A 26,237-nucleotide genomic window follows, 5' to 3' on the forward strand; every position below is an offset into this window, starting at 1 on the left:
AGAAGCCCTACACCAACATTCCACACAAAGATGGACTACAAGCCGTCAAGAACACTATCCCCGATAATGTCACGGCTAACCTGGTGGCTGAACTTTGTGACTTTGTCCTTACCCATAACTATTTTACATTTGGGGACAATGTATACCTTCAGATCAGCGGCACTGCTATGGGTACCCGCATGGCCCCACAGTATGCCAACATTTTTATGGCTGATTTAGAACAACGCTTCCTCAGCTCTCGTCCCCTAACGCCCCTACTCTACTTGCGCTATATTGATGACATCTTCATCATCTGGACCCATGGAAAAGAAGCCCTTGAGGAATTCCACCATGATTTCAACAATTTCCATCCCACCATCAACCTCAGCCTGGTCCAGTCCACACAAGAGATCCACTTCCTGGATACTACAGTGCTAATAAACAATGGTCACATCAACACCACCCTATACCGGAAACCTACTGACCGCTATTCCTACCTACATGCCTCCAGCTTTCACCCTGACCACACCACACGATCCATCGTCTACAGCCAAGCTCTGCGATACAACCGCATTTGCTCCAATCCCTCAGACAGAGACAAACACCTACAAGAGCTCTATCAAGCATTCTTACAACTACAATACCCACCTGCGGAAGTGAAGAAACAGATTGATAGAGCCAGAAGAGTTCCCAGAAGTCACCTACTACAGGACAGGCCTAACAAAGAAAATAACACAACGCCACTAGCCGTCACCTTCAGCCCCCAACTAAAACCCCTCCAACGCATTATTAAGGATCTACAACCTATCCTGAAGGATGACCCAACACTCTCACAAATCTTGGGAGACAGGCCAGTCCTTGCCTACAGACAACCCCCCAACCTGAAGCGAATACTCACCAACAACCACATACCACACAACAGAACCACTAACCCAGGAACCTCTCCTTGCAACAAAGCCCGTTGCCAACTGTGCCCACATATCTATTCAGGGGACACCATCACAGGGCCTAATAACATCAGCCACACTATCAGAGGCTCGTTCACCTGCACATCCACCAATGTGATCTATGCCATCATGTGCCAGCAATGCCCCTCTGCCATGTACATTGGTCAAACTGGACAGTCTCTACGTAAAAGAATAAATGGACACAAATCAGATGTCAAGAATTATAACATTCATAAACCAGTCGGAGAACACTTCAATCTCTCTGGTCACGCAATCAGAGACATGAAGGTCGCTATCTTACAACAAAAAAACTTCAAATCCAGAGTCCAGAGAGAAACTGCTGAATTGGAATTCATTTGCAAATTGGATACTATTAATTTAGGCTTAAATAGAGACTGGGAGTGGCTAAGTCATTATGCAAGGTAGCCTATTTCCCCTTGTTTCCCCCCCCCCCCCCCAGACGTTCTGGTTAAACTTGGATTTATGCTGGAGGTGGCCCACCTTGATTGTCATGCACAGTGTGGGGAGAGTGGTCAGTTTGGATGAGCTATTGCCAGCAGGAGAGTGAGTTTGTGTGTGTGTGTGGGGGGGTGTGCGTGAGAAAACCTAGATTTGTGCTGGAAATGGCCCACCTTGATTATCATGCACATTGTAGGGGGAGTGGTCACTTCGGATGAGCTATTACCAGCAGGAGAGTGAGTTTGTGTGTGTATGGGGGTGGGGGAGTGAGAAAACCTGGATTTGTGCTGGAAATGGCCCACTTTGATTTTCATGCAGGTTGTAAGGAGAGTGGTCACTTTGGATAGGCTATTACCAGCAGGAGAGTGAGTTTGTGTGTGTGGTTTTTGGAGGGGGGTGAGGGGGTGAGAGAACCTGGATTTCTGCAGGAAATGGCCCACCTTGATTATCATACACATTGTGAAGACAGTGGTCACTTTGGATGGGCTATTACCAGCAAGAGAGTGAGTTTGTCTGTGGGGGGGCGGAGGGTGAGAAAACCTGGATTTGTGCTGGAAATGGCCCAACTTGATGATCACTTTAGATAAGCTATTACCAGCAGGAGAGTGGGGTGGGAGGAGGTATTGTTTCATGGTGTCTGTGTATATAATGTCTTCTGCAGTTTCCACAGTATGCATCTGATGAAGTGAGCTGTAGCTCACGAAAGCTCATGCTCAAATAAATTGGTTAGTCTCTAAGGTGCCACAAGTCCTCCTTTTCTTTTTGCGAATACAGACTAACACGGCTGTTACTCTGAAACCAATCAAAAGAGAGAGTCTATTTCTTGCCTCAGAAAAAGCTCTTGAGCAAGGTCCCTAAATAGGGACAGGGAAAGGGGGTGGAAGGGAGGGATGTAAAGCGGATGGTGTAGTCTAATGTTATGATCTCTATAACCCCCTTGTCTGTAGTGATCTGTCTTCAAGCATGTTGGAAATGGAAAAAGGGGGAGGTGGGCAAAGGGTTGCAGTTGCTGAACTAGAGGCGTGGGAGGATTTGAACCCTCAACTGTCCTGTCAAAACTGTTGTTTCTATGATGACTGGGTACTTGTGGAAGGAGGATGAGCAGCCCTCTTCCTCTGGAACTTAAGTCTTTTCCTTGGGGATTCAGTAGATCTCTCAAACCCAGAGAACAGAGCAGGGCAAGATCTCTGGGCAGTTTGTGACCTATTAAATCGTTTTTTATTCGTAGGAGTATACATACCCAGAGATCTTAACATGGCCCTGGAATCTTTTAGCATTTGAAAAGAGTTGTCCATGGTTTCTGAGAACGACTTTCAACCATTGAAGGGGAGGTCCTCAACAGTGTTCTGAACCATGCTTGGGAACCCTGAGAGTTGGAACCATGATGCACTGCTCATAACTACCGCCGCAGAGATGGATCTGGCACCAGTGTCTGCAGCATCCAAGGACACTTGGAGACATCCTGGCTAACAACTGACCCTCCATTATGATGTCCAGAAATTGTTTCCTCTGTTCCTGAAGATGATCAATAAAGACCAGAAACTTATTATAGTTTGTGAAATTATATTTAGCCATGACTGCCTGATAGTTTGAAATCCAAAATTATAGGGTCATTGATGAATAGGACTTCCATGCAAAGTGGTCTAAGTGCTTTTGGTCTTTGTCATATGGAGTAGACTCAGAGTAGTGTTGCTTACCCTACTCGTTCACCGTATCCACCACCAGAGAACTAGGTGGGGGATGGAAGATTAAAAATTTGGAGTCCTTGGAGGAGACATAATATGACTAGATGACCTCCTGAGGTCTCTTCCAACCCTAATATTCTATGATTCTATGAATCCCATTCTTAGGCACTTAAATAAGGGTATGTTTACACTATGAAATTAGGTCGATTTTATAGAAGTCTATTTTTTAGGAAGCGGTTTTATACAGTCGATTGTGTTCGTCCCCACTAAGCGCATTGAGGCGGCGGAGTGCGTCCACAGTACCGTGGCTAGGGTCAACTGTCGGAGCGGTACACTGTGGGTAGCTATCCCACAGTTCCCACAGTTTCCGCCGCCCATTGGAATTCTGGGTTAAGCTCCCAATGCCTGATGGGGCAAAAACGTTGTCGCAGGTGGTTTTGGGTACATCGTCAGTCGCCCCTCCCTCCCTCCGTGAAAGCAACAGCAGACAATCATTTTGTGGCTTTTTTCCTGAGTTAACTGCGCAGACGCCATAGCACTGCAAGCGGGAGCCCGCTCAGCTCACCGTCACCACTGCTGTTGCGGGCAAGTCTACTGTGGGGGCTGCTGTGATCCAAGTAGGCAATGCAATCATTGACGGTCTGTTATCAAGCATAGTGACTCTGGGAAATGTGCGGGCCTTTTTAGATTTTAGGTGCATCATATTCCTGTCCTTTGTCGCTGGTGAAGGAATTTTGCAGCCGCACATGCCACATGTAACAGCTCCAGGGCTCTTGCTCTTTTGCCTTGGCCACACAGCAGCAGCTCCTGGGTGCCTTCGCATCAGTGGTGAATGGCTCCACCGCTTCCGCTGCAACTCTGCAGCAGAACAGTAGGACTGCTAGCTGTCCTCATCAATGGTGTTTTGCTCGCTCCACCTCTTCCGCTGCAACTCTGCTATCCTGAGCTCCTGTGAGCTGGAGGCTTACCTGCCTCAGGCTGCTCTCCCAGCCGGCAGCACCACGCCGTCACACCTACCCCAGCCTACCCCTTGCTCCCATGGCTCATGAAGCCTTGGCAGTAGTAAGGAGCAGTTCAACTATAGTCTGAGCAAGTGCAGAATGGTGGTAAAATGTGCCTTTGGACGTTTAAAAGCTCGCTGGCGCTGTTGGTCAGACCTCAGTGAAACCAATATTCCCACTGTTATTGCTGCTTGCTGTGTGCTCCAATTTATCTGTGAGAGTAAGGGGGGAGACGTTTATGGCGGGGTGGGAGTTTGAGGCAAATCGCCTGGTGTCCGATTTTGAGGAGCCAGACACTGATTAGAAGGGCACAGCAAGGCACGCGGCGCATCACAGAGACTTTGAAAACCAGTTTCATGACTGGCCAGGCTACAGTGTGACAGTTGTGTGTTTTTCTCCTTGATGCAAACCCACCCCCTTTGTTGATTTTAATTCCCTGTAACCCAACCACCCTCCCCCCTTCGAAATAAAGTAACTATTGTTTTGAAACCATGCATTCTTTCTTTATTAATGAAAAAAAATTGAGATAACGGACAAGGTAGCGGCAGGTAGTTTTGGGTACATGTCGTCAGTGACCATTCCCTCCGTCCCTCAGTGAAAGCAATGGCAGACAATCATTTCTCGCCCTTTTTCCTGGATTGCCCGCGCATACGCCATAGCTTTGCAAGCAGGAGCCCACTCCGATCACCACTGCAGTTGTGAGCATTGTAAACACCTCGCATTTGCCCTTGGAGATTTTGGCATATATATTGGCATTACCTCTTTTGGAACGGAGTTCTGATGGCACGGATTCGTCTCCCCATACAGCGATCAGATCCAGTACCTCCCATTCGGTCCATGCTGGAACTCTTTTGCGATTCTGGGACTGCACGGTCACCACGCTGGCCAAACAGGAAATGAAATTCAAAAGTTCCCGGGGCTTTTCCTGTGTACCTGACTAGTGCATCTAAGTTGAAAGTGCTGTCCAGAGTGGTCACAATGGAGCACTCTGGGATAGCTCCCAGAGGTCAATACCATCAAATTCCATCCACACTACCCCAAATTCGACTCAGCGATGTCGATTTTAGCGCAAATCCCCTTGTCGGGGAGGAGTACAAAAATTGATTTTAAGAGCCTTTAAGTAGACAAAAATGGCTTCGTCATGTGGACGCGTGCAGGGTTAAATCGACCTAACGCTGCTAAATTTGACCTAAACTCGTAGCGTAGACCAGGGCTAAGTGTATAAGTGCAAAGTAATGCACACTGGAAAACATGATCCTAACTGTACATGCAAAATGATGGGGTGTAAATCAGCTGTTACCATTCAAGAAAGAGCTCTTGGCATCATTGTGGACAGTTCGCTGAAAACATCTGCTCAGTGTGCAGTGTCAGTCAAAAAAACCCTAACAGAATGTTAGAAACCATTAGGAAAGGGATAAATAATAAAACAGAAAATATCATAATGCCGCTGTATAAATCCCTGGTACGCCCACACCTTGAATACTGCCGTTCTGGTCGCCCTATCTCAAAGAAGATAGATTAGAACTGGAAGAGATATGGAGCAGGGCAACAAAGATGATGAGGGGATGGAACAGCTTCCGTCGGAGAGATTAAAAAGGCTGGGGCTGCTCAGTGTAGAAAAGAGACGACTGAGGGTGTCAATATGCTAGAGGTCTATAAAATCATGAACAGTGTGGAGAAAGCTGCTGAAGAAGTGCTATTGTCCTAGTCATATAATTCAAGAACTAGGGGTCACCTAACTAATGAAATTAATAGGCAGCAGGTTTAAAATAACCACAAGGAAGTATTTCTTCACACCACACACAGTCAACCTGTGGAATTTGTTGCCAGAGGATGTTGTGAAGGTCAAAAATATAACTGGGCTCAAAAAGAATTAGACACATCCACGGAGGACAGGTCCATCAAGGGCTATTAGCCAAAATGGTCAGGGATGCAACCCCATGCACCAGGTGTCCCTAAACCTCCAATTGCCAGAAGCTGGGACTGGACAACAGGGGATGGATCACTTAAAATTTCCCTGTTCTGTTCATTCCCTCTGAAGCACCTGGCACTGGCCACTGCCAGAAGACAGGATACCAGTATAGATGGACCATTGGTCTGACCCAATATGGCCATTCTTATTGTACAAGGAGCCTGGGCACCTAACTCAGGACTGAGTTTTCCCAGAGAGGTGCTTGCTACTGTAGGGAAAGGCTAGATATCTTAACATTAAGAGAGAATTCCCCTCTAGCCTAGAATTGCAGCTCTGAAACACCTGCCAAAACAGCTGTAGTACGGATGTGATGCATAACTGTGAAAACACTTCTAGATTGTATCAAGAAAGGTCAACCTCTCCGGGCTATTCTTAATAGAACCTGGGCTGGTGGAGACATCAGTTCTGAAAGCCATTAAAAAAAATGGTTGCCTACCTTTCGTAACTGTTGTTCCTCAAGATATGTTGCTCATGTCCATTCCAATTAGGTGTGCATGCGCCGCGTGCATGGCAGCCAGAAGGTTTTTCCCCTAGCAGTACCCGTCAGGTCGGTCCAGGCGTCCCCTGGAGTCACGCCTCTGTGGCGCCAAATATAGGGCCCTGCCAACCCGCCACCACCTCAGTTCCTTCTTGGAGGTTTGCTTTGACAGAGGGGTAGGTTTGTGGGTATTGGAAAGGTAGGTAACTGGTTCTTCTTCTTTGAGTGATTGCTCATGTCAATTCCAATTAGGTGATTACCAAGACTACATTTTGGAGGCGGGGTCGGAGCTCAAAGGTTTGGTGACTGTAGCACCGCTCTGCCAAAGGCTGCATCATTTCTAGCCTGCTGGGTAATGGCGTAATGCAAGGTAAAAGTGTGGACGGAGGACCACGTCACAGCTCTGCAGATTTCCTGGGTCGGAACCTGGGTCAGGAATGTCCTTGTGGAGCGTGCTGTAAGCGGAGGGGCAGGTATCTTTGCCCAAAGAATTTCGGCATGGATCACATCCTGTATCTGGGCTTGCTACGATTGGGCGGAAACTAGAAGCCCTTTCATTCCGTCTGCTACTGCGACAAACAGCTGAATGGACTTCCAGAATGGTTTCATCCGCTTGATATAGAAGCCTAACGCCCAGGGAACGTCCAACGAGTGAAGTTTTTGCTCCGTGCTGCCTGCATGTGGCTTAAGGTAGAAAGCTGGAAGATATCCTGGTTAACATGAAACTGGGAGACAACTTTAGGAAGAAAAGCTGGATGTGGTCTAAGTTGAACCTTGTCCTTATTGATGTGAAATGAGAGCTCCGCTTGGGACCAGAGGTCCTGAGTCCTGCGGTCTCCCAGGTGCGCGCCCCAACCCAACGCTGACGTGTCTGTCACCAGCGAAAGGGATGGCTGTGGTCTGACGAAGGGGACACCCGCAGACACTGCCTACGCGTCGAGCCACCGTAGAAGGGACTCGAGGACCGGTCGAGGTAAAGTGACGATTTTGTCTAGACTGTCCCGAATAGAACGATACACCGAAGCCAGCCACGCCTGAAGAGGTCAGAGTCTCAGTCTGGCATGCTATACTACATAGGTACAAGCAGCCATGTCGCCCAGAAGCTTTAGGCAATTCCTTGCTGTGGTGGTAGGGAACTGCCTAAGACTTCGTATGATATCGCACAGGGACCGGAAATGTGACTCCGGGAGGTACGCCCTCGTCTGTGTAGAGTCCAACACTGCCCCTGTGAACTCTGTCCACTGAACGGGGGATAGGGTTGACTTCTGTAAATTCAGTAGAAGGCCCACGTTGTCAAAAGTAGCCCTTATGAAGCTCACTTGCGCCCTGGAGTGGCCCTTGATTAGCCAGGTATCGAGGTATGGGAATCCCTGCACCTGATGCTTGCATAGGAACGCAGCCACAACTGCCATGCACTCAGTAAACATTCAAGGAGCTGCTGGCAGGCCGAATGGATGGACTGTGAACTGATGGTGATTGTGGTTCCCCACGAACCTCAGGTACCTTCTGTGAGACGGCGTTATTGGAATATGAAAGTAAGCATCCTTCAAGTCAAGGGCGGCGTACCAGTCCCCTGGATCCAAGGGATAATGGAGGCTAAAGAGACCATGCAAAACTTCAGTTTCTTTATGAACTTGTTGAGCTGTCGCAGGTCTAGGGTGGGCCTGAGGCCGCATTTGGCTTTCGGTATTAGGAAATACTGGGAATAGAAGCCCCTGCCCTTCAGCTCCTGAGGAATCTCTTCCACTGTCCCCAGCGTTAGGAGTGTGCACATCCTGTGTGAGGAGTTGCTCGTAAGAAGGGTTCCTGAAGAGGGGTGGAAGGGAGGGAGAACTGGAGAGAGTATCCCCTTTGTACCGTACAGAGTATCCAGCGATCCAATGTAATTTGGGCCCACGCAGGACAGTTGGCACAAGAAGGTAAGGGGGGAATGGATCCAGAGTCTAGACTGGTGTGTCGCCCCCAGGCACACCTTCAAAAGTTCTGCTTCTGGCCTGAGGACTGTTTTGCAGGCCCAGAGCTAATGAAGGGGGAGGCCTCTTTCTGTTGTTTCTATTATGCCTCCGAGAAAAATCCTGCCCGTTTTGTGGGTGGTAAAAATGAGTCGTGGGTTGCGGCTTAAAGTGCCTCCATTGTGTAGCCAGAGCATGCAGACCCAGGGACTTGAGGGTGGCCCTTGAATTCTTGAGGCTATGAAGCCGTGAGTCAGTCTTTTCTGAAAAGAGGGCTGAGCCCTCAAAGGGGAGGTCCTGTATAGTCTGCTGGATGTCATATGGGAGCCCTGAGACTTGCAGCCAGGAGCTCCTCCTCATGGCTACCCCAGAGGCCATGGTGGCCGAATCAGCCACATCAAGGGCTTCTTGGAGCAAGGTGCAGGCAATGAGCTTAGCCTCCTCTACCAAGGAGAACACTGCCCTGGAGTTCTCCGGCAGTAGCGCCGTAAACTTGACCATCGTGCCGCACGATTTGTGGCTATACCTACTGAGGACAGCCTGGTGGTTAGAAATTCGGAGCTGGAGCCCCCTGGTGGAATAAATTTTCCTCCCAAAGAGGTCCAGCTTTTTAGCCTCCCATTTTTGGGGGTAGGGCCCTGGTACACTTGGTGCTCCCGCTCATTTGATGCTGCTAGCATAGGGAGTCCGGTGGGAGATGGGTGTACAAATGCTCAAATGCTCTTAGAGGGAACGAAGTACTTCTGCTCATTCCTCTTCACTGTTGGTGGTAAGGAGGTGGGGTGTGCCACAGTATCTTAGTGGTGTCCTGTATGGTCTTAATAAGTGGCAGGGCTATACGGGAGGGACCAGAGGGGGCGAGAATGTCCACCACGGAATCTGATGTCTCGGCGACCTCTGCCTGGATCCCCAGGTTCTGCGCCACCCTTCCCAGCAGCTGCTGGAGCACTCTGCTGTCCTCCAGGGCCAGGGCCGTCAACGTTTCTGCCACCGCCTCATCAGGTGAGGATGAGGACCTAGCTGGGAGAAGGTCCTGTTCTCTGCCCTCGGCACCAAGGGGATCCCGCAGTGCCTGGTCTTCTGGCGCAGTCGGTGCCGGGGTGGCAAACAATGGGTCCTGCCCCGGGTGAGGTGCCAGAGGCATGTATAATGCTGAGGCCACCAAGGCTGACCTCGAATGGGACCTCTGGCTCTGGCCCTGACGGAACACCCAGGGGGTCCAGAAAGGCCACTGGGCGAGACCCTGCCACTGACCAGGCCCTGGCCCTGGATGAAGCTGCTGCCTTTGTCTGTCGGACCTGGACTGCCTGCTTCTCCTGGACCTATGGGACTCTATTTCCAACTCTGAGGACTCGCTGTAAGATGACCACAGAGAAGCGGTGCCCAGCGGTGCCAGAGAGCAGTGCCTGGAAGTCGTGGACCAGTGCAGCTCCCCTATCCATCCGCTGGTGGATGGTACGGGCGATTGATGTTGTGGGGATGGTGACTGGCGCAGTACAATCACCGGCTTGCCTCTGGACGGCACTGAGGGTGTCACAGGTGCTGCTGAGACAGAGCTCAATGTCCTGTCTCATCAAGGATGGGAAGGCGGTGACGTGAAAGCGATGAGGTCCTTGGCAGCCTCGAATGCCTCCGGAGAGAGGAGTGCTGGGGGCCCAGACTCAACTGGTCCCATGCTGGGGCAGGGACCCTAGCTGGAGGACTCGAACTCATGTGGCCTGACATGGATCTCATGGTGGCGGACTTCTGCGCTGGTCTGGGAGTGGGGGAGCAGCCCCTTTTGGGTCTCCTCTTCTTGTGGGGCACCGGACATCACAAACGGTGCTTCCCACTGCCCTGCATGGATCCACTATGTGGGGAACTGTGCTGGTGCCAAGGGTCTCTGGCAAGTGTCCTTCCTCGGTGCCAATTCATGTATTGGCGGTGCCAGTGCACTGTGCACCGATGTCGAGGTGCTCAGCGTCAGCTTGGATGACCTGGGGCCCAAGTGGGGATGGAGGACAGCTCCATCAGAAGGCTCTTGAGGTGCTGATCCCTCTCCTTCTGAGTCCTAGGACAAAATCCCCTGCAGATCTTGCAGCGTTCCTTTTGGTGGCTCTCCCCCAAACACTTCAAGCAGAAAGTGTGGGGGTCACTCCTGGGCATAGACTTGCAACATGCTGCACAGGGTTTAAACCCTGGGGAGAGGATGGAAGGGGGGGGCGTACCCCCAAACAAAAACATATATAAAACTATACTATACACTAACTACTGTGACTAACACTATCTCACTATTTACAGAAAAAGTTCAAGACTGCTAGAGAAGCGCTTGCCAAAGCAAGAGATAACGAGTATTCCGGCTAACCGTCACAGGCGGTAAGAAGGACCTGAGGTGGCGGCGGGTCGGCAGGGCCCTATATTCGGTGCCATGGAGGCACGACTCCAGGGGGTGCCTGGACCAATCCGATGCTAGGGGGAAAATCTTCTGGCTGCCATGCACACGGCGCACGCACACCTAATTGGAATGGACATGAGCAATCACTCGAAGAAGAATCAATGCGCTAGACCAGGCAGGGCCAAGCTGTGGCTCATGAGCTGTATGCGGCTCTTTTACAGTTAAAGTGCGGCTCTCAGAGCCCCCTCACGTACCACCCCCCATGCTCCGCTTACAAGACTGAGCAGGGGAGAGCTTGGGACTTCTGCCATGCAGCAGGGTGGTGGGACTAGGGGCTTCTGCACTGCAGGGAGGGGGGTCTAAGGGCTTTAGACCAGCAGGTGGGCATTGGGGCAGAAACCCGGCACCCCCGCAGGCACCACCCTATGGTACAGGTTGTGTGTGTCTTGTGGCTCTCGAACATCTGAAGGTTATTGTATGCGGCTCAGAGAGTCAGTAAGTTTGGCCACTCCTGCTCTAGGTGAATACAATGAATAAACCCACCAAACAAATGAAGGAGGAAGCCTCATAAGACCTCCTTAAAAGGCTGACAACTCTCCTCTCAAGAGATCATCATAAGAGCTTAAAAGAGGCAGCACTGCCTTCAAAGGAAAGGTTTCAGAGTAGCAGCCATGTTAGTCTGTATTCGCAAAAAGAAAAGGAGTACTTGTGGCACCTTAGAGACTAACCAATTTATTTGAGCAGAAGCTTTCGTGAGCTACAGCTCACTTCATCGGATGCATAAAAGTGGAAAATGCAGTGAGGATGTTTTTATGGCTGACTTAGAACAACGCTTCCTCAGCTCTTGTCCCCTAATACCCCTACTCTACTTGCGCTATATTGATGACATCTTCATCATCTGGACCCATGGAAAAGAAGCCCTTGAGGAATTCCACCATGATTTCAACAATTTCCATCCCACCATCAACCTCAGCCTGGACCAGTCCACACAAGAGATCCACTTCCTGGACACTACGGTGCTAATAAGCGATGGTCACATAAACACCACCCTATACCGGAAACCTACTGACCGCTATTCCTACCTACATGCCTCCAGCTTTCACCCAGACCACACCACACGGTCCATTGTCTACAGCCAAGCTCTACGATACAACTGCATTTGCTCTAACCCCTCAGACAGAGACAAACACCTACAAGAGCTCTATCAAGCATTCTTACAACTACAATACCCACCTGCTGAAGTGAAGAAACAGATTGACAGAGCCAGAAGAGTTCCCAGAAGTCACCTACTACAGGACAGGCTTAACAAAGAAAATAACACAACGCCACTAACCGTCACCTTCAGCCCCCAACTAAAACCTCTCCAGCGCATCATCAAGGACCTACAACCTATCCTGAAGGACGACCCAACACTCTCACAAATCTTGGGAGACAGGCCAGTCCTTGCCTACAGACAGCCCCCCAACCTGAAGCAAATACTCACCAGCAACCACACACCACACAACAGAACCACTAACCCAGGAACCTATGCTTGCAACAAAGCCCGTTGCCAACTGTGCCCACATATCTATTCAGGGGACACCATCACAAGGCCTAATAACATCAGCCACACTATCAGAGGCTCGTTCACCTGCACATCCACCAATGTGATATATGCCATCATGTGCCAGCAATGCCCCTCTGCCATGTACATTGGTCAAACTGGACAGTCTCTACGTAAAAGAATAAATGGACACAGATCAGATGTCAAGAATTATAACATTCATAAACCAGTCGGAGAACACTTCAATCTCTCTGGTCACGCGATTACAGACAGGAAAGTTGCGATATTACAACAGAAAAACTTCAAAACCAGACTCCAGCGAGAGACTGCTGAATTGGAATTCATTAGCAAATTGGATACAATTAACTTAGGCTTGAATAGAGACTGGGAGTGGCTAAGTCATTATGCAAGGTAACCTATTTCCCCCTGTTTTTTCCTACCACCCCCCCCCCACCGCCGTTCCTCAGACGTTCTTGTTAAACCCTGGATTTGTGCTGGAAATGGCCCACCTTGATGATCATACACATTGTAAGGAAAGTGATCACTTTATTTAAGCTATTACCAGCAGGAGAGTGGGGTGGGGGGAGAGAAAACCTTTTGAAGTGATAAACACCCATTTTTTCATGGTCTGTGTGTATAAAAACATCCTCACTGCATTTTCCACTTTTATGCATCTGATGAAGCGAGCTGTAGCTCACGAAAGCTTCTGCTCAAATAAATTGGTTAGTCTCTAAGGTGCCACAAGTCCTCCTGTTCTTTTTTTGAAGGAAAGTTAATTCAAATCAATTAGGTACAGCTACAGCTGCAGCTACTTGAGAGCAGCAGCCCCCAACTATGCCTTTTCAGTAGGCAGCTGGTCTCAATGGGACGCCATGGCTGATGGTAAGTGGGTATCAGGGTTGCACAGATTGAGTTCATTAGTTTCTGCCCAGCTGGGTGGAGAGAGAAAACTTATGAGGAATGTCTGGGCCTGCCTTGACACGTGGGAGGGCGATGTGGGCAACAGAGAAATACTCCTGGAAAGGCTGGCAAGTCCAGTAGGGCACAGTGCCAAGACTGTGCTGTGGGCGCCAACTAGCGATAAGAAGAAAAGGCAGAGCATTTAAATAGATCTCAGAACATTTGAAAACTAAGGGCTAGATTCACAAAGGGACTTGGGCACCTACCTGCCTCTTAGGTGCCCAAGTCCAACAGTTTGGCACTACTTGCATTCACAGAACCCCAGCTCAGCTGCCACGTAACCTGTAGGCCCCTCGATTTCCCAGGCACCTATGTTCATGCCAGTAAAGTCCCCGACATGCCTAAATTTCCACTGCTGGGCACGAGCAAAACCACCTAAGTTCTGATGCTGCCGAGCTGCCCAGAGCCCTAGCACATGCCTAAGCTGTGATGAGATTCTCAAAGTAGACATTCCCCCACCTGTGGGCCTGATCCAATAGGTATGCTCTGAGCATGACTAACCCACCCAAAAGACAGCAGGGACAAGAATTTGGGGGACAGACATGTATTTTCCCCCTTATACTCAACAGTACAGCGGTTAGTGCACTCTCCTCAGATGTGAGGCCCCCAGGTTTGTCATCTCCACTCTGCCTGACATGGAGCAGGAACTCAAACCTGGCTTATCCCCACCCTGGGGTAGTCAGTCCCCTGACCATGGGATATGGGGTCAATCTCTCTCATCCAACTAATATTTAATTACATATACAAAGTGGAACAGCCTCAACAGGAGAGCTCCAGCCCAGAATGCTCAATAGCCAGATGGTTAGGACCCTTTCCTGGGGTGTGGGAGACCTGGGTTCAAGTCCCTGCAGCTACTGGTTATAAAGGGATGGTCTCTCTTTCACTCTGGTTGGATGTGTTCTGCCAGAAAGGGCTGATCTGGCTTAGGCACCTAACTCCAGGAATCCTGAGCAGAGACAGGCCCTTCCCTCCAGCCCAGAGTTTGGCACCTGGGTAAAGGCCTGGTGAGCCTGAGCGTTATTGTTTCTCAACAAAGCTGGTCCTCTGGCTTTCTATTTTCTCAGCCTTTAGTAATGCCCAGTTGTTAATATGGAAGGCCTACTGTGCCCGGCAAACTAAACCAAGGAAAACTCTGCAAGTTCTGAATGGAAGCTCAGAACCCTGAGGGGCAGAAGCAAGGTGCTTGGACCTCTTCAATTTGACTGATTGCATAGACCTGTCCATGCAGGTCCATACAAGTCTGATATAACCCATCCAGTTAGACTGACCTTGTTCTCAGACTGCCACTGTGACGTTCCCCTGGTGTTATCCAGACCAGTGATCTGCTAGGTCACTCCAATCCTTGACTCTGGGAGCCAGCCTTACCCTGCAGAACTGCTGCCGAGCCACTCGGTCCCTAGTCTGTAGAAGTGCATGGGATTCTTCTGTCCTAAGTGCAGGACTCTGCACTTGTCCTTGTTGAACCTCATCAGATTTCTTTTGGCCCAATCCTCCAATTTGTCTAGGTCCCTCTGTATCCTATCCCTACCCTCCAGCGTATCTACCTCTCCCCCCAGCTTAGTGTCATCCACAAACTTGCTGAGGGTGCAATCCATCCTATCATCCAGATCATTAATGAAGTTGTTGAGCAAAACCGGCCCAGAACCGACCCCTGGCGCACTCTACTTGATACCGGCTGCCAACTAGACATGGAGCCATTGATCACTACCCATTAAGCTTGACAATCTAGCCAACTTTCTATCCACCTTATAGTCCATTCATCCAGCCCATACTTCTTTAACTTGCCCGCAAGAATACTGTAGGAGACCGTGTCCACTGTGGGAGACACCACGTCCACTGCTTTCCCCTCATCCACAGAGCCAGTTATCTTCAATTTGACTGATTGCAGAGACCTGTCCAAGTTTGATATAACCCATCCAGTTATAGACTGACCTCATTCATTCTCAAACTGTCAGCTCTTCAGGGCAGGGAGCATGTCTTCACACATGTTTGTACTGATTCTGGCACAATGGGGCTGCCTTCTCACAGGGGTTTGGGGGAGCGACAGGAATCTGAATACTCAATAAGACTTCCCTGAGAAAGGCTGATGCTTTGGGGATGATGAGAACGGGTGCAGAGATCTCCCTGCAGCTACCCCTGGGGTCAGACACCACAAATCAAGCAGAAACAAAAAAGGGGGCTACCTTGGATTCACTGCTAATTAGATTCACTCTTGGTTTGGCTCCTTCCTTCAGGCTCGGGGCCCTAGTCTGGGATTACAGCCCCAGGGTACCAGGCAATGAATAAACACAGAGAGACAAGCACTGTCCTGAAGAGCTTACAATCTAAATAGAAGAGGTGACACAACAGGTGGATGCAACAAGGAACATATGCAACACGCCTGGCTCCCAAGAGTGCTTAGAGAGAGAGTACGGTATGCGGTATAGCGAATGGAATCTGATTCAGGACCACAGTGGCCCACATCAAACCATGGAGACAGCTGCCAGGCAGAGCATAGTGCCTACCTTTACGCTTCAGAGACATTAGGGACCGAAAGAATCCAGAGGTTGTGCCAATGCCACCAGGCAGCTTGGGGTCCTCCTCCCCCATCAGCTGGGCCAGCTCTGCTCCCGGCAGGTCGATGAGCCTGGTGATGTTGCTGACCACTAGCTCTGTGAAGACTTCAGGCTTCTCATGCCGCAACTTCTCCACAAAGAAGTCAGGGTTGAAGATGACTGTTTGCCCATGGAGGGAGGAGTCATTGCAGATGACAAACCTGCAGATGGCATCACTGGGAAAGAAAAAGAAGACGGGTTGTAAAACATTTCCTCCAGAATTCACCCGTACAGCCAGTGTCCCCCCAAATCCCAGATCACAGGCCTCCTGAGCAACCTCACTCTGGAAAAGACACCTACTCGCACTGGAGCTGCCAGTGTGTTCTTCAAAACCACTGCCTGTCCAATGCTTGCTATTAATCCACACCATGCGCAGCTTCAGCCGAGCTGGGACAACAACTCTTCTTGGTTTTGTTCGTTAACATTATAATTAACAACTGTACCCAAGACAAGATGCACAAAACAGTACAAGTGTCTCACAACTCTGTCTAATAAACCCTGCCAGCAACATTTCAGATCACTAAATGCCTCAGGGTAGAAATCTCAGAGAAAGGGGAAAAGCCTCAAAAGCAGCTACTTTAATCATTAACTAAACTTTAAACCTGAAGGCTCTAGTCCCACTACCAGAGCAATTATCACTGGTGACAGGGAGCATATCCCCAAGGAGCACACACCAGGTAACAAAAGCACAGCCACACATGGAATGCTACCGTGTAGCCTGCAACACCTTTATCTTTGATACAAAGAAAGGCCCACAGAAACTATGGGCCCCAAGTGTACTCAGATCAAGATTAGGGACTAAACACTGGGACTGGATTCTCCACTAGCTGCCGTAAACCAATAATTACAAATAGCAATTAATGGAGAAGACAGAAAAAAATCCCATACGACACATAGAAAGGTATTGTCTCCCTGTTATTCGTGAGCTTCAATAAGTATGTGAACAACTATATGCATCGGTGATGTTATTGACATGAACTGTGACCGTACAGATCATTGTTGCAACCAAGGTCCTATAGCGGCACCAAATTTTGTACAAAGGAGGTCAAGTAAGGTGTCTAAGACGAGGTTATGATTTGCTGGTTATGATTATGCTATCTGTATGCACATATCATTTTGTATTTAAAGTTATAAGTATTGGCTCTATACTGTCTGTATTTCAAACTTGTGCTATGCTTCTGGGTGACACCCCAGACAGTTTGGCATCAGTACTGCCTAGTCTGCTTGCTGGCCCATTAAGAACCATCAGTTATACAACTGACCCATTGAGAGAAGGCAGATACACCTTATGACTCAGCAAGGCATGCAGAGACATGCCTATGGACAGCACTCTAAGGCTTGCAAGCCATGTGCTGGGCAGCTTGTGTTTGAAACAAAGGCGCACAGGCCGCATGGCAAGAGACTATAAAAGTCAGCTGCATCTTCTCCATTTTGTCTTCAATCCTGCTTCTGACCTCTGGAGGAACTATACTTGACACTGAAGCTCTGAACAAAGGACTGAACGACCAAGCCAAGCTGGGATGTTTGTACTACAGACACTTAATTGGTTTAAATTAGCAGTAATCCCATCAAGCCTGAAACAAGCCTTGGACGGCTAAAATCCGTATGTTGTTTATGTTATAACCTGATATATAGACTGTGTCAACTCTTCTTACAGGCCCAAAATCCAGAGTTTGGTTAAGAAGACAGAGGCCTAGCAAATAGTGAACAATAGTAGCTGAGAAGCAGAACAAACAAAGGACAACCTTGCTTTTTGCTAAGATAAGCTTCGGCAGCAAGAAGCCAGGTGGAAATGATAATTGCGAGCTTTATCTCAAAGTTGAGAACAGACCATGGGAATGAAAGGGGCCCTGTTTCTTCTGTAGAAGAGGTGCCTTCCTACACACCAGCCTTAAGTTTATGGAAGAGGTTCAAACATATCAGTATGAGATATGATATCCTCCCTCTCACAGATGTGCACCTCTCCTCCAAGCCATTGCCAGTACCTGCCTTAGAAACACAAATGAATAATTAAAAGACAACCTTTATTGCTATATACTTTTCATTTGTCCTTTTGCTTTAACTCCTAGATGTGTACGTGTTGGACAATCAAGGGAGCTACTTCATTATCTATGGATCCCAAATCAGAATTCAACATATATATTTTATACTAACACACTTTATATATTGTTTAATGGAAAACACCCGTGTACTAATTAAGTGTCATGTGTTAACCTGAAACCATGGGCAGAGACATTATGTAACCTTTTGACCATTGGCTACTGTGCTTATCTGGTCTTGCTGCTAGACCTATCCAGGGGTTTGGGACTGCCTACCCCATCATCTCCCTCCGCCCATGGAAAATCCATATAATCCATTGTAATCAATTGTTTGGCAGTGTCTCTGAGCCTAATAAGCGAGGTGACACTCCGTCAGCACTGTACGTAATAAACCCATGTGCTTGATTTTACACAGTGTCTATATTTGTTCCTTCAAGCCTGAATGAAGAACTTTGCAATTGTTGCATCTATTTGATTCCATTTAACCAGTGTTAAGTCTCATTTATATTTCTTTCTTTTTAGAAATAAACCTTTAGATTTTAGATTCTAAAGGATGGGAAACAGCTTGATTTGTGGGTAAAATCTGACTGGTATATTGACTGGGGTCTGGGGCTCGGTCCTTTGGGATCAGGAGAACCTTTTTTCTTTTACTGGGGTATTGGTGTTCATAACCATTCATCCCCATAAGGAACAGTGCTGGTGGTGTTACCGAGAAACTGGAGTGTCTACGGGAATTGCTTGTGTGACTTCTGGTTAGCCAGTGGGGCAAAACCAAAGTCCTCTCTGTTTGGCTGGTTTGTGCGCCTCAGCTAGTAAAGGAACCCCAGCCTTGGGCTGTAACTGCCCTGCTCTAAGCAATTTGTCCTGAATGGATACTCTCAGTAGTGTCCTGCCAAAGGCCGCTTCGTTACAGCATCTTTGACCTAAAAGGCAGAAAAAACGGTTACCCACCTTTTCGTAACTGTTGTTCTTTGAGATGTGTTGCTCATGTCCATTCCATTGTAGGGGTGTGCGCGCGTCCACGTGTGTGGTCATCGGAGATTTTTGCCTTAGCGATATCCATAGGGCCGGCCATGGCGCCCCCATGAGTGCGCTCTCAGGTGCTGGTATATCAGGTGCCACCAGCCCTACAGCATCTCAGTTCCTTCTTCCTGACAACCCTGACAGAGGGGCAAGAGGGCAGATAATGGAATGGACATGAGCAACACATCTCGAAGAACAACAGTTATAAAAGGTAGGTAACCGTTTTTAATTCTTTGAGTGCTTGCTTATGTTGATTCCATTCTAGGTGACGCACAAGCAGCATCAATGGAGGTGGGCTCAGAGTTCACAGTCTTGCAGCACTGCTCTGCCAAAGCTAGCATCGTCTCAATCTTGCTGGGTCAGAGCATAATGAGACGCGAACGTGTGAACGGACGACCAGGTAGCATCTCGACAGATCTCTTGGCTCGGTACCTGTGCCAGGAAGGCTGCCAATGACGCCTGTGCCCTAGTTGAGCGTGCCGTCATGATCACTGGCGGATGCAGGCTGGAACCCGTGATCCAGGACGAGATCCTCTGAGCAGGCATTGAGCAACCCTTCATCCTGTCTGCCACTGCAACAAACAACTGCATTCACTTATGAAATGACTTCGTTCTATCTATGTAGAAAGCCTGTGCCCTCCGGGTGTCCAGGGTGTGTAGCCTGCGTTCCTCATCTAACGCATGAGGCTTTGGAATGAAGACTGGTAAGTATATGTCCTGGCCAGTATGAAATTGGGAAATAACCATGGGCAGAAATGCCAGGTGTGGGCACAGCTGGACCTTGCCCTTATAGAAAATCGTACACGGTGGCTCCAAGGCAAGCGCCCCGATCTCAGACACCCTATAGGCTGACGTTATCGCGACCAGGAATGAAACCTTCCAGGAGAGAGCAGGAAGCCAAAGGCTCAAAGGGAGATCCCATGAGCCTTGACAGCACAAGATTCAGGCCCCGAGATGTGCGGATACAGCTGCTCCAGACGCTTCAAAAACCACGCCATCATATGGTGGGCGAAGATAGACCTGCCTTAGAACGGAGGATGGAACACTGAAATGGCAGCCAGGTGGACCTTGATCGAAGAGATGGACAAGCCTTAGAGCTTGAGGTGCAGCAAATAATCCAGGATATCCTGCAACTGGGCCTCCGAGGCCTGAATATGACACCCCAAGGTCCAACATGTGAACCTTTTCCACTTCGCCAGATAGGTCGCCCTGGTGGAGGGTTTCCTGCTGCCTAGCAAGACCTGCTGAACATGGGTCGAGCATACCCGTTCGTCTGTGCTTAGCCACACAGTAGCCAAGCCATCAAGTGCAGCATTGCCAGGTTCGGGCGCAACAGACTGCCGCGGTTCTGGGACAGCAGATCTGGCCGAAGTGGCAGTTGTAGCAGGGCAGCTGCCGAAAGGCTCAGCAACGTGCCGAACCAGTGCTGGCAAGGCCGTGCGGGGGCCTCTAGGATAATCTTTGCTCTGTCTTGCTTGACTTTCACAAGGACCCTGTGAACCAATGGCACTGGGGGGAAGGCATACATCAGCAGGGTATAGCCCTGAGATACTATGTCCAGTACCCAGCAGTCCAAGGTGACCCGCAACCAGGACGAATGGTAGGGATGAAGGTAGTTGAGGAAAGAAAACGGTGGAGCCGAGGGGATTGACTGGGGCCTTGCATGCTCACTTCTGGCTTCCGGAATGCTTTGCCGGGCCAGGCTGCTCAGGTGAGCGGGAGGTGGAAAGGCAGTGACGACCAAACCCAGTGTCTCTCTCCCTCCTTCTCACAGACCCCAGGCAACGCTGCCAAGACCTTGGTGGTGGAGGTGGCTGGAACTGCTTGCGCACTGACTGTGGCGAATGCATGCCCAGTGAGCGAAAGGTGGACCTGGTGTCTTTCAGCCCATGGAGTCTCACATCCGTCTGGTCAGAAAAGAGACTGTTCCCATCAAACGGGAGGTCTTGCATGGAAGTCTGCATCTCCTGGGAGAGTCCGGTGGTCTGAAGCCAGGAGTTGCACCTCATTACCACCACGGATGCTACCACCCTGACTGCTGAGACCGCCGAATCCTATGCCATTTGGAAGGAGCAACTGGCCATCGCGGTGCCCTCCTCCACCAGAGTATCAAACTCTTAGGAGTGGGTACTGCCTCCTCTGCCTCCGGGCACGCCTCTCGCACCGAACCTGGTGCCGTCAGTGCCATCACCTGCTGCTCCAAGGCGGCGGCAGACAAGCGGAGCGAAGGAGGCATTGCCATGACCGGCACTCCTCACGTGTTCCAACAAGGCCACTGGCTGGGCTGCTACTGCGCCGATGCAGCCTCGGGCACCCATTCATGCCGTTGGGGTCTAGGCGAGGGGCTAACTCTCCCTTCTGTGCCGGAGGAACTGCCTTCCGGAGATTATGGTGGGGCCATGAACGCCTGGGTCTGTTTAGAGACCGCTGTCATTGGAGACTGGTGCCGGAACGAGGGGACCGATGTCGGAGCCGGGGGGACCGGAGATGGGATGGAGAGTGCTCCCATGGTGTGGGTGACCAGGATCAGCATTGAGAAGGTGACTGGCAGGAGGGTGACTGGTACCGGTAGTAAGGAGACCGGCGCCTCCCTCTAGGCAAAAAGAAAAGGAGTACTTGTGGCACCTTAGAGACTAACCAATTTATTTGAGCATAAGCTTTTGTGAGCTACAGCTCACTTCATCGGATGCATCCGATGAAGTGAGCTGTAGCTCACAAAAGCTTATGCTCAAATAAATTGGTTAGTCTCTAAGGTGCCACAAGTACTCCTTTTCTTTTTGCGAATACAGACTAACACAGCTGTTACTCTGATCCCTCTAGGCAATCCACATCAAGACGACGGGGACTGCAGTTGTGGTGCCAGTGACCGAGGGCGAGCCCCAGACGATCTGGGCGGTGGCTCCAGTGACCTGCAGCGTGGAGGTGGAGAGCACGTCATTGTCTCAGGGGATTGGCAGCACTCCACCGCTCCCCGAGGAGCTTTAGCCTTAGCCGAAATCTGCGGCACTTGCTGTGTTGGCGGCGCGGGTGGAGGCCTTTGCTCTCTCGGCGGTGGGTGAGCACGCAAGGGCATTGGTATCGGCCGGAGTGTTGGTCCGATACCACTCACAGGAATCGGAGGACCTTTCATGGGGATAACGGCTCCGACGGGAGAAGGCCAACTGCGTGGCTCCGGGGTAGACAGGCGGCCTGAAGTGGGTCCTTTGCCCGATGAAACCTGGCTTTTCTTTCCTGGCACCAGGGAGTCATACTTCCTCGCCTTCTTTTTAGGCACAGTCGATGGGGAACAGTGCTGGGCTGAAGTCGGTGCTGGAAGTGCACTTCACACCGATGCAGAGGTGCTCAGCAAATCCTGCTGGGATGGCTCGGAGGCCAGATGGAGGGTGGACTCCATGAGGAGAGCCCATAATCGAATATCCCGCTCCTTCTGCGTGCTGAGCTGAAAGTTCTTACAAATACGGCACTTGTCTTTAATACGTGCTTCCTCCAAGCACTTGAGACAGCTGCTGTGGGGGTCACTCACAGGCATAGACCTGTTACTGTCTGCGCAGGGCTTAAATGTGGGAGACTGAGGCATGCCGCGGCCGGGGCAAAGTCCCAACTGGGACTCTACTAACAACTATGAACATGTAACAGCTACTGAACATCAGCTACTAAAAAATTAACTATTTACCACGCCCAAAGGCACAAAGTCTGAAGACGAAAACTGCTAGCCCTTGCTAAGCAAGGAAAGGCGCTCTGACTAATGGCCACGGGCAGTAAGAAAGAACTGAGAGGGCGTAGGGCTGGCCGGCCTGATATACCAGCACATGAGCACGGCACTCAAGGGGGCATCACAGCCGGCCCTACAAATACCGCTAGAGGCAAAAATCTCTGATGACCGCACACACCTAGAATGGAATCGACATGAGCAAGCACTTGAAGAAGGACTGTGGTGTCATTTCTAGGATACGTGACCAGAATAAGTGACAAGAGAACTTGGGACTTAGACTCCACAGTGGAAAGTACTTGCTGGAATCACTGTAAACAATGGACTTGCAGCCAGCACTCTGCAATTTGTGCTGAGTGAGAATCCCAGCAGAAACCCTCCTGCTGTCACTACTATACAGGCGTGATGAGGGCTATTTTGAGAAAATGCTGGAGACTGAAAGGATGCAAGGCAGATGAGACTGGCAGAATCATCTCAGAGTAACAAGCTATGAGGGGTTCACAGCTGCATCCTGTAGGGTAGCCTAGGCATCATGCTACTGATTCCAGTATCACCTGATGGGTTTCTCAGCCGTTTGTTGCACCTAAGGACTTAAGACCAAAATGGAGCAATGCAGTACCAACTGCCAAAGACACCTGCTGATTGATCTCCCAATACTCACATTGTTACAAAAAGAAAAGGAGGACTTGTGGCACCTTAGAGACTAACAAACTTATTTGAGCATAAGCTTTCGTGAGCTACAGCTCACTTCATCGGACGCATTTAAAAACACACACAAGTGCCAATTCTTCCCAACAATGTGGAGCCAGGGCTCCGTCCTGAAATCTGTAACAACCCACTTTGATCCAACACAAGTCCTCTTGCTGACTGTGAAGAGTTACAAAGGGATCTCACAAAACTAGGTGACTGGGCAACAAGATGGCAGAGGAAATTCAGTGTTGATAAATGCAAAGTAATGCACATTGGAAAACATAATCCCAACTATACATACGAAATGGTGGGATCTAAATTAGCTGTTCCCACTTAAGAAAGAGATCTTGGAATCATCATGGATAGTTCTCTGAAAACATCTGCTCAATGTGCAGCGGCTGTCAAAAAAGCTAAGAGAATGGTAGGAATCATTAGGAAAAAGATAGATAATAAGACAGAAAATGTCATAATGCCACTATATAAATCCATGGTACGCCCACATCTTGAACACTGCGTGCAGTTCTGGTTGCCCCATCTCAAAAAATATATTAGAATTAGGAAAAGTACAGCGAAGGGCAACAAAAATGATCAGGGTATGGAACAGCTTCCATAGGAGGAGAGATTTAAAAGATTGGGACTGTTCAATTGGAAAAAGAGACGACTGATGGGGGATATGATAGTGGTCTATAAAATCATGAATGATGTGGAGAAAAAGTGTTATTTACCCCTTCACATAACACAAGAACTGGGAATCAACCAATGAAATTAACAGGCAGCAGGTTTTAAAACAAACATAAGGAAGTCCTTCTTCACACAACGCACAGTCAACCTGGGGAACGCATTACCAAGGGATGTTAAAGACTGAAAGTATAAGCAGGTTAAAAAAAGAATTAGATAAGCTAATTGAGGATAGATCCATCAATTGCTATTAGCCAAGATGGTCAGAGATGCAAACCCACTCTCTGGGTGTCCTTAAATCTCTGGCTACCAAAAGATGGGACTGGATGACAGGGGATAGATCACTCAAATGTCCTGTTTTGTTCATTCCCTCTGAAGCGTCTGGCACTGGCCACTGTTGGAAGACAGGACGCTGGGCTAGCTGGACCACTGATCTGACCCAGTCTGGCCATTCTTATGAGGTGGTTTAATATTTAGACCCAGCTACCTTGCCTGCAGTGATCCTCTGTTATTCACTCACTAGCAGTTTTTGTTCCCCACACAGTAGATAATGCAAATATTTTCTAACAGCTACATCAAGAAGCACAAACTATCTGCTCCCTCCACTGCTAATTACGTCTCTAGATTCACAGAGAGAAACCCCACTGCACTAAAATCAAATAACTCGCCAACCTAGAGCAACCGACAGGATCACCATGCATATTCCAGAGGTTAGTTTCAGTAAATTCAATAATGCCTAAAGCAAAAATAGATAGAAAACCAAATCTCTTACATGAATGCTGAGAGCTTTTGGAGAGGCATTGGGAAGCAAAGACACCGAGAAAAGAACTTGCTCCTTGTTTCCAACAACAAAGACACCCGCCTGCCCCAGCACAGCCTGTGCAAATTCCACGCATGCTACAAGACACAAGGGTGCATTATTGGGTCTGAAGGGCCCCCTTGGCACACACTGGGCATCAGCCGTCACGCAGAGACAAAACTGAAAAGAAAAGCTGGATAAACTGATTATGTCACTTCCCAAAGGCCAGTGTAGCTGGAGTCTCATGGCAACCAATTCCATCTGCATGGAAACTAGGGCTTTGAATTAGGGACACTTTCGGCTTAAGTAACGTAACTAACAGGAACCTACCAAATGGGCCCCAGTTTAACCCATCTATATGATAAGTGAAGCCATGTCACCAGGTCCCCTGTCTGGGCTGAAGCATGGTTCCATTTTGTAGTGATTACAGAGCCGTCACCATGTCTCTCAATCGTGCTAAAGCCATATCTTTGGACCAGTGATGGGCAACCTGCGGGCCGCATGCAATCCGTCATGGTAATCTGCTGACGGGGTACGAGACAGTTTGTTTACATTGACCGTCCACAGGCACGGCCGCCTGCAACTCCCAGTGGCCGCGGTTCGCCACTTACAAAGACACTTGTTACCCTTGTTTGTCTGAGCGATTGGCTGAACAAGAAGTAGGACTGAGTGGCTCTAAAATTTTACATTGTTTTATTTTTGAATGCAGGTTTTTTGTACATAATTATACATTTGTAAGTTCAACTTTCATGATAAAGAGATTGCACTAAAGTACTGGTATGAGGTGAATTGAAAAATACTATTTTTTTTTTATACAGTGCAAATACTTGTAATCAAAAATAAATATAAAGTGAGCACTGTACACTTTGTATTCTGTGTTGTAATTGAAATCAATATATTTGAAAATGTAGACGACATCCAAAAATATATAAATGCTATTCTATTATTGTTTAACAGTGCGATTAATCGCGCTTAATATTTTTAATCGCTTGACAGCCCTAATTTAAAGGGATTTTAGTCCTGCTTTCAGTCTCAGAAATGTTAATTCTGTTAATTCAATATTAATTTTATTAACAATGTTAATGCCCAATGTAAATTAGAGAGTAATTTCTAATGTCTCCATATCAAATGTTCATTAGAGCTTCCCTAAATCCTCTCTTAAATAGAGGAGATACATTTAAGTACCAAAGGACTAGAAGATAATGCATTTCACATCATTCCCCTACAGGTTCCTCCATTTTTTTCTGTCCCTCTTCTCCCCCCCCCACCCCCCCACCCCCCAAAAAATCTGGGATGAATCCTGTCTGACCCTGGAAATTTGGCTCCAGCCATTCTCGTTCCTTGATTCTTGCTCT

The 26,237-nt window shown here is 48.8% G+C and overlaps 1 protein-coding gene across 3 annotated transcripts in view; it reads right to left on the reverse strand.

Annotated features, from left to right (window-relative positions):
- ARHGAP19 (Rho GTPase activating protein 19) overlaps positions 1–26,237 on the reverse strand; it is a 65,475-nt gene that overhangs the window by 18,370 nt on the left and 20,868 nt on the right. Inside the window, exons 1-3 of one of the 3 annotated variants that reach the window (XM_074959509.1) lie at positions 24,856–24,940; positions 18,935–19,143; positions 15,855–16,120 (exon numbers count right to left, since the gene is read on the reverse strand). In XM_074959509.1, coding sequence (XP_074815610.1) covers positions 15,855–16,120; positions 18,935–18,978 — 310 coding nt within the window. In that variant the 5' untranslated portion in view covers positions 18,979–19,143; positions 24,856–24,940. Of the gene's footprint in view, positions 1–15,854; positions 16,121–18,934; positions 19,144–24,855; positions 25,002–26,237 lie in introns of those variants that run through there. The other 2 variants (XM_074959510.1, XM_074959508.1) reach the window with 2 other exon arrangements.

The sequence above is a fragment of the Natator depressus genome, chromosome 7 (genome assembly GCF_965152275.1).
Source record: "Natator depressus isolate rNatDep1 chromosome 7, rNatDep2.hap1, whole genome shotgun sequence".
In the NCBI taxonomy this organism is placed as follows: domain Eukaryota; kingdom Metazoa; phylum Chordata; order Testudines; family Cheloniidae; genus Natator; species Natator depressus.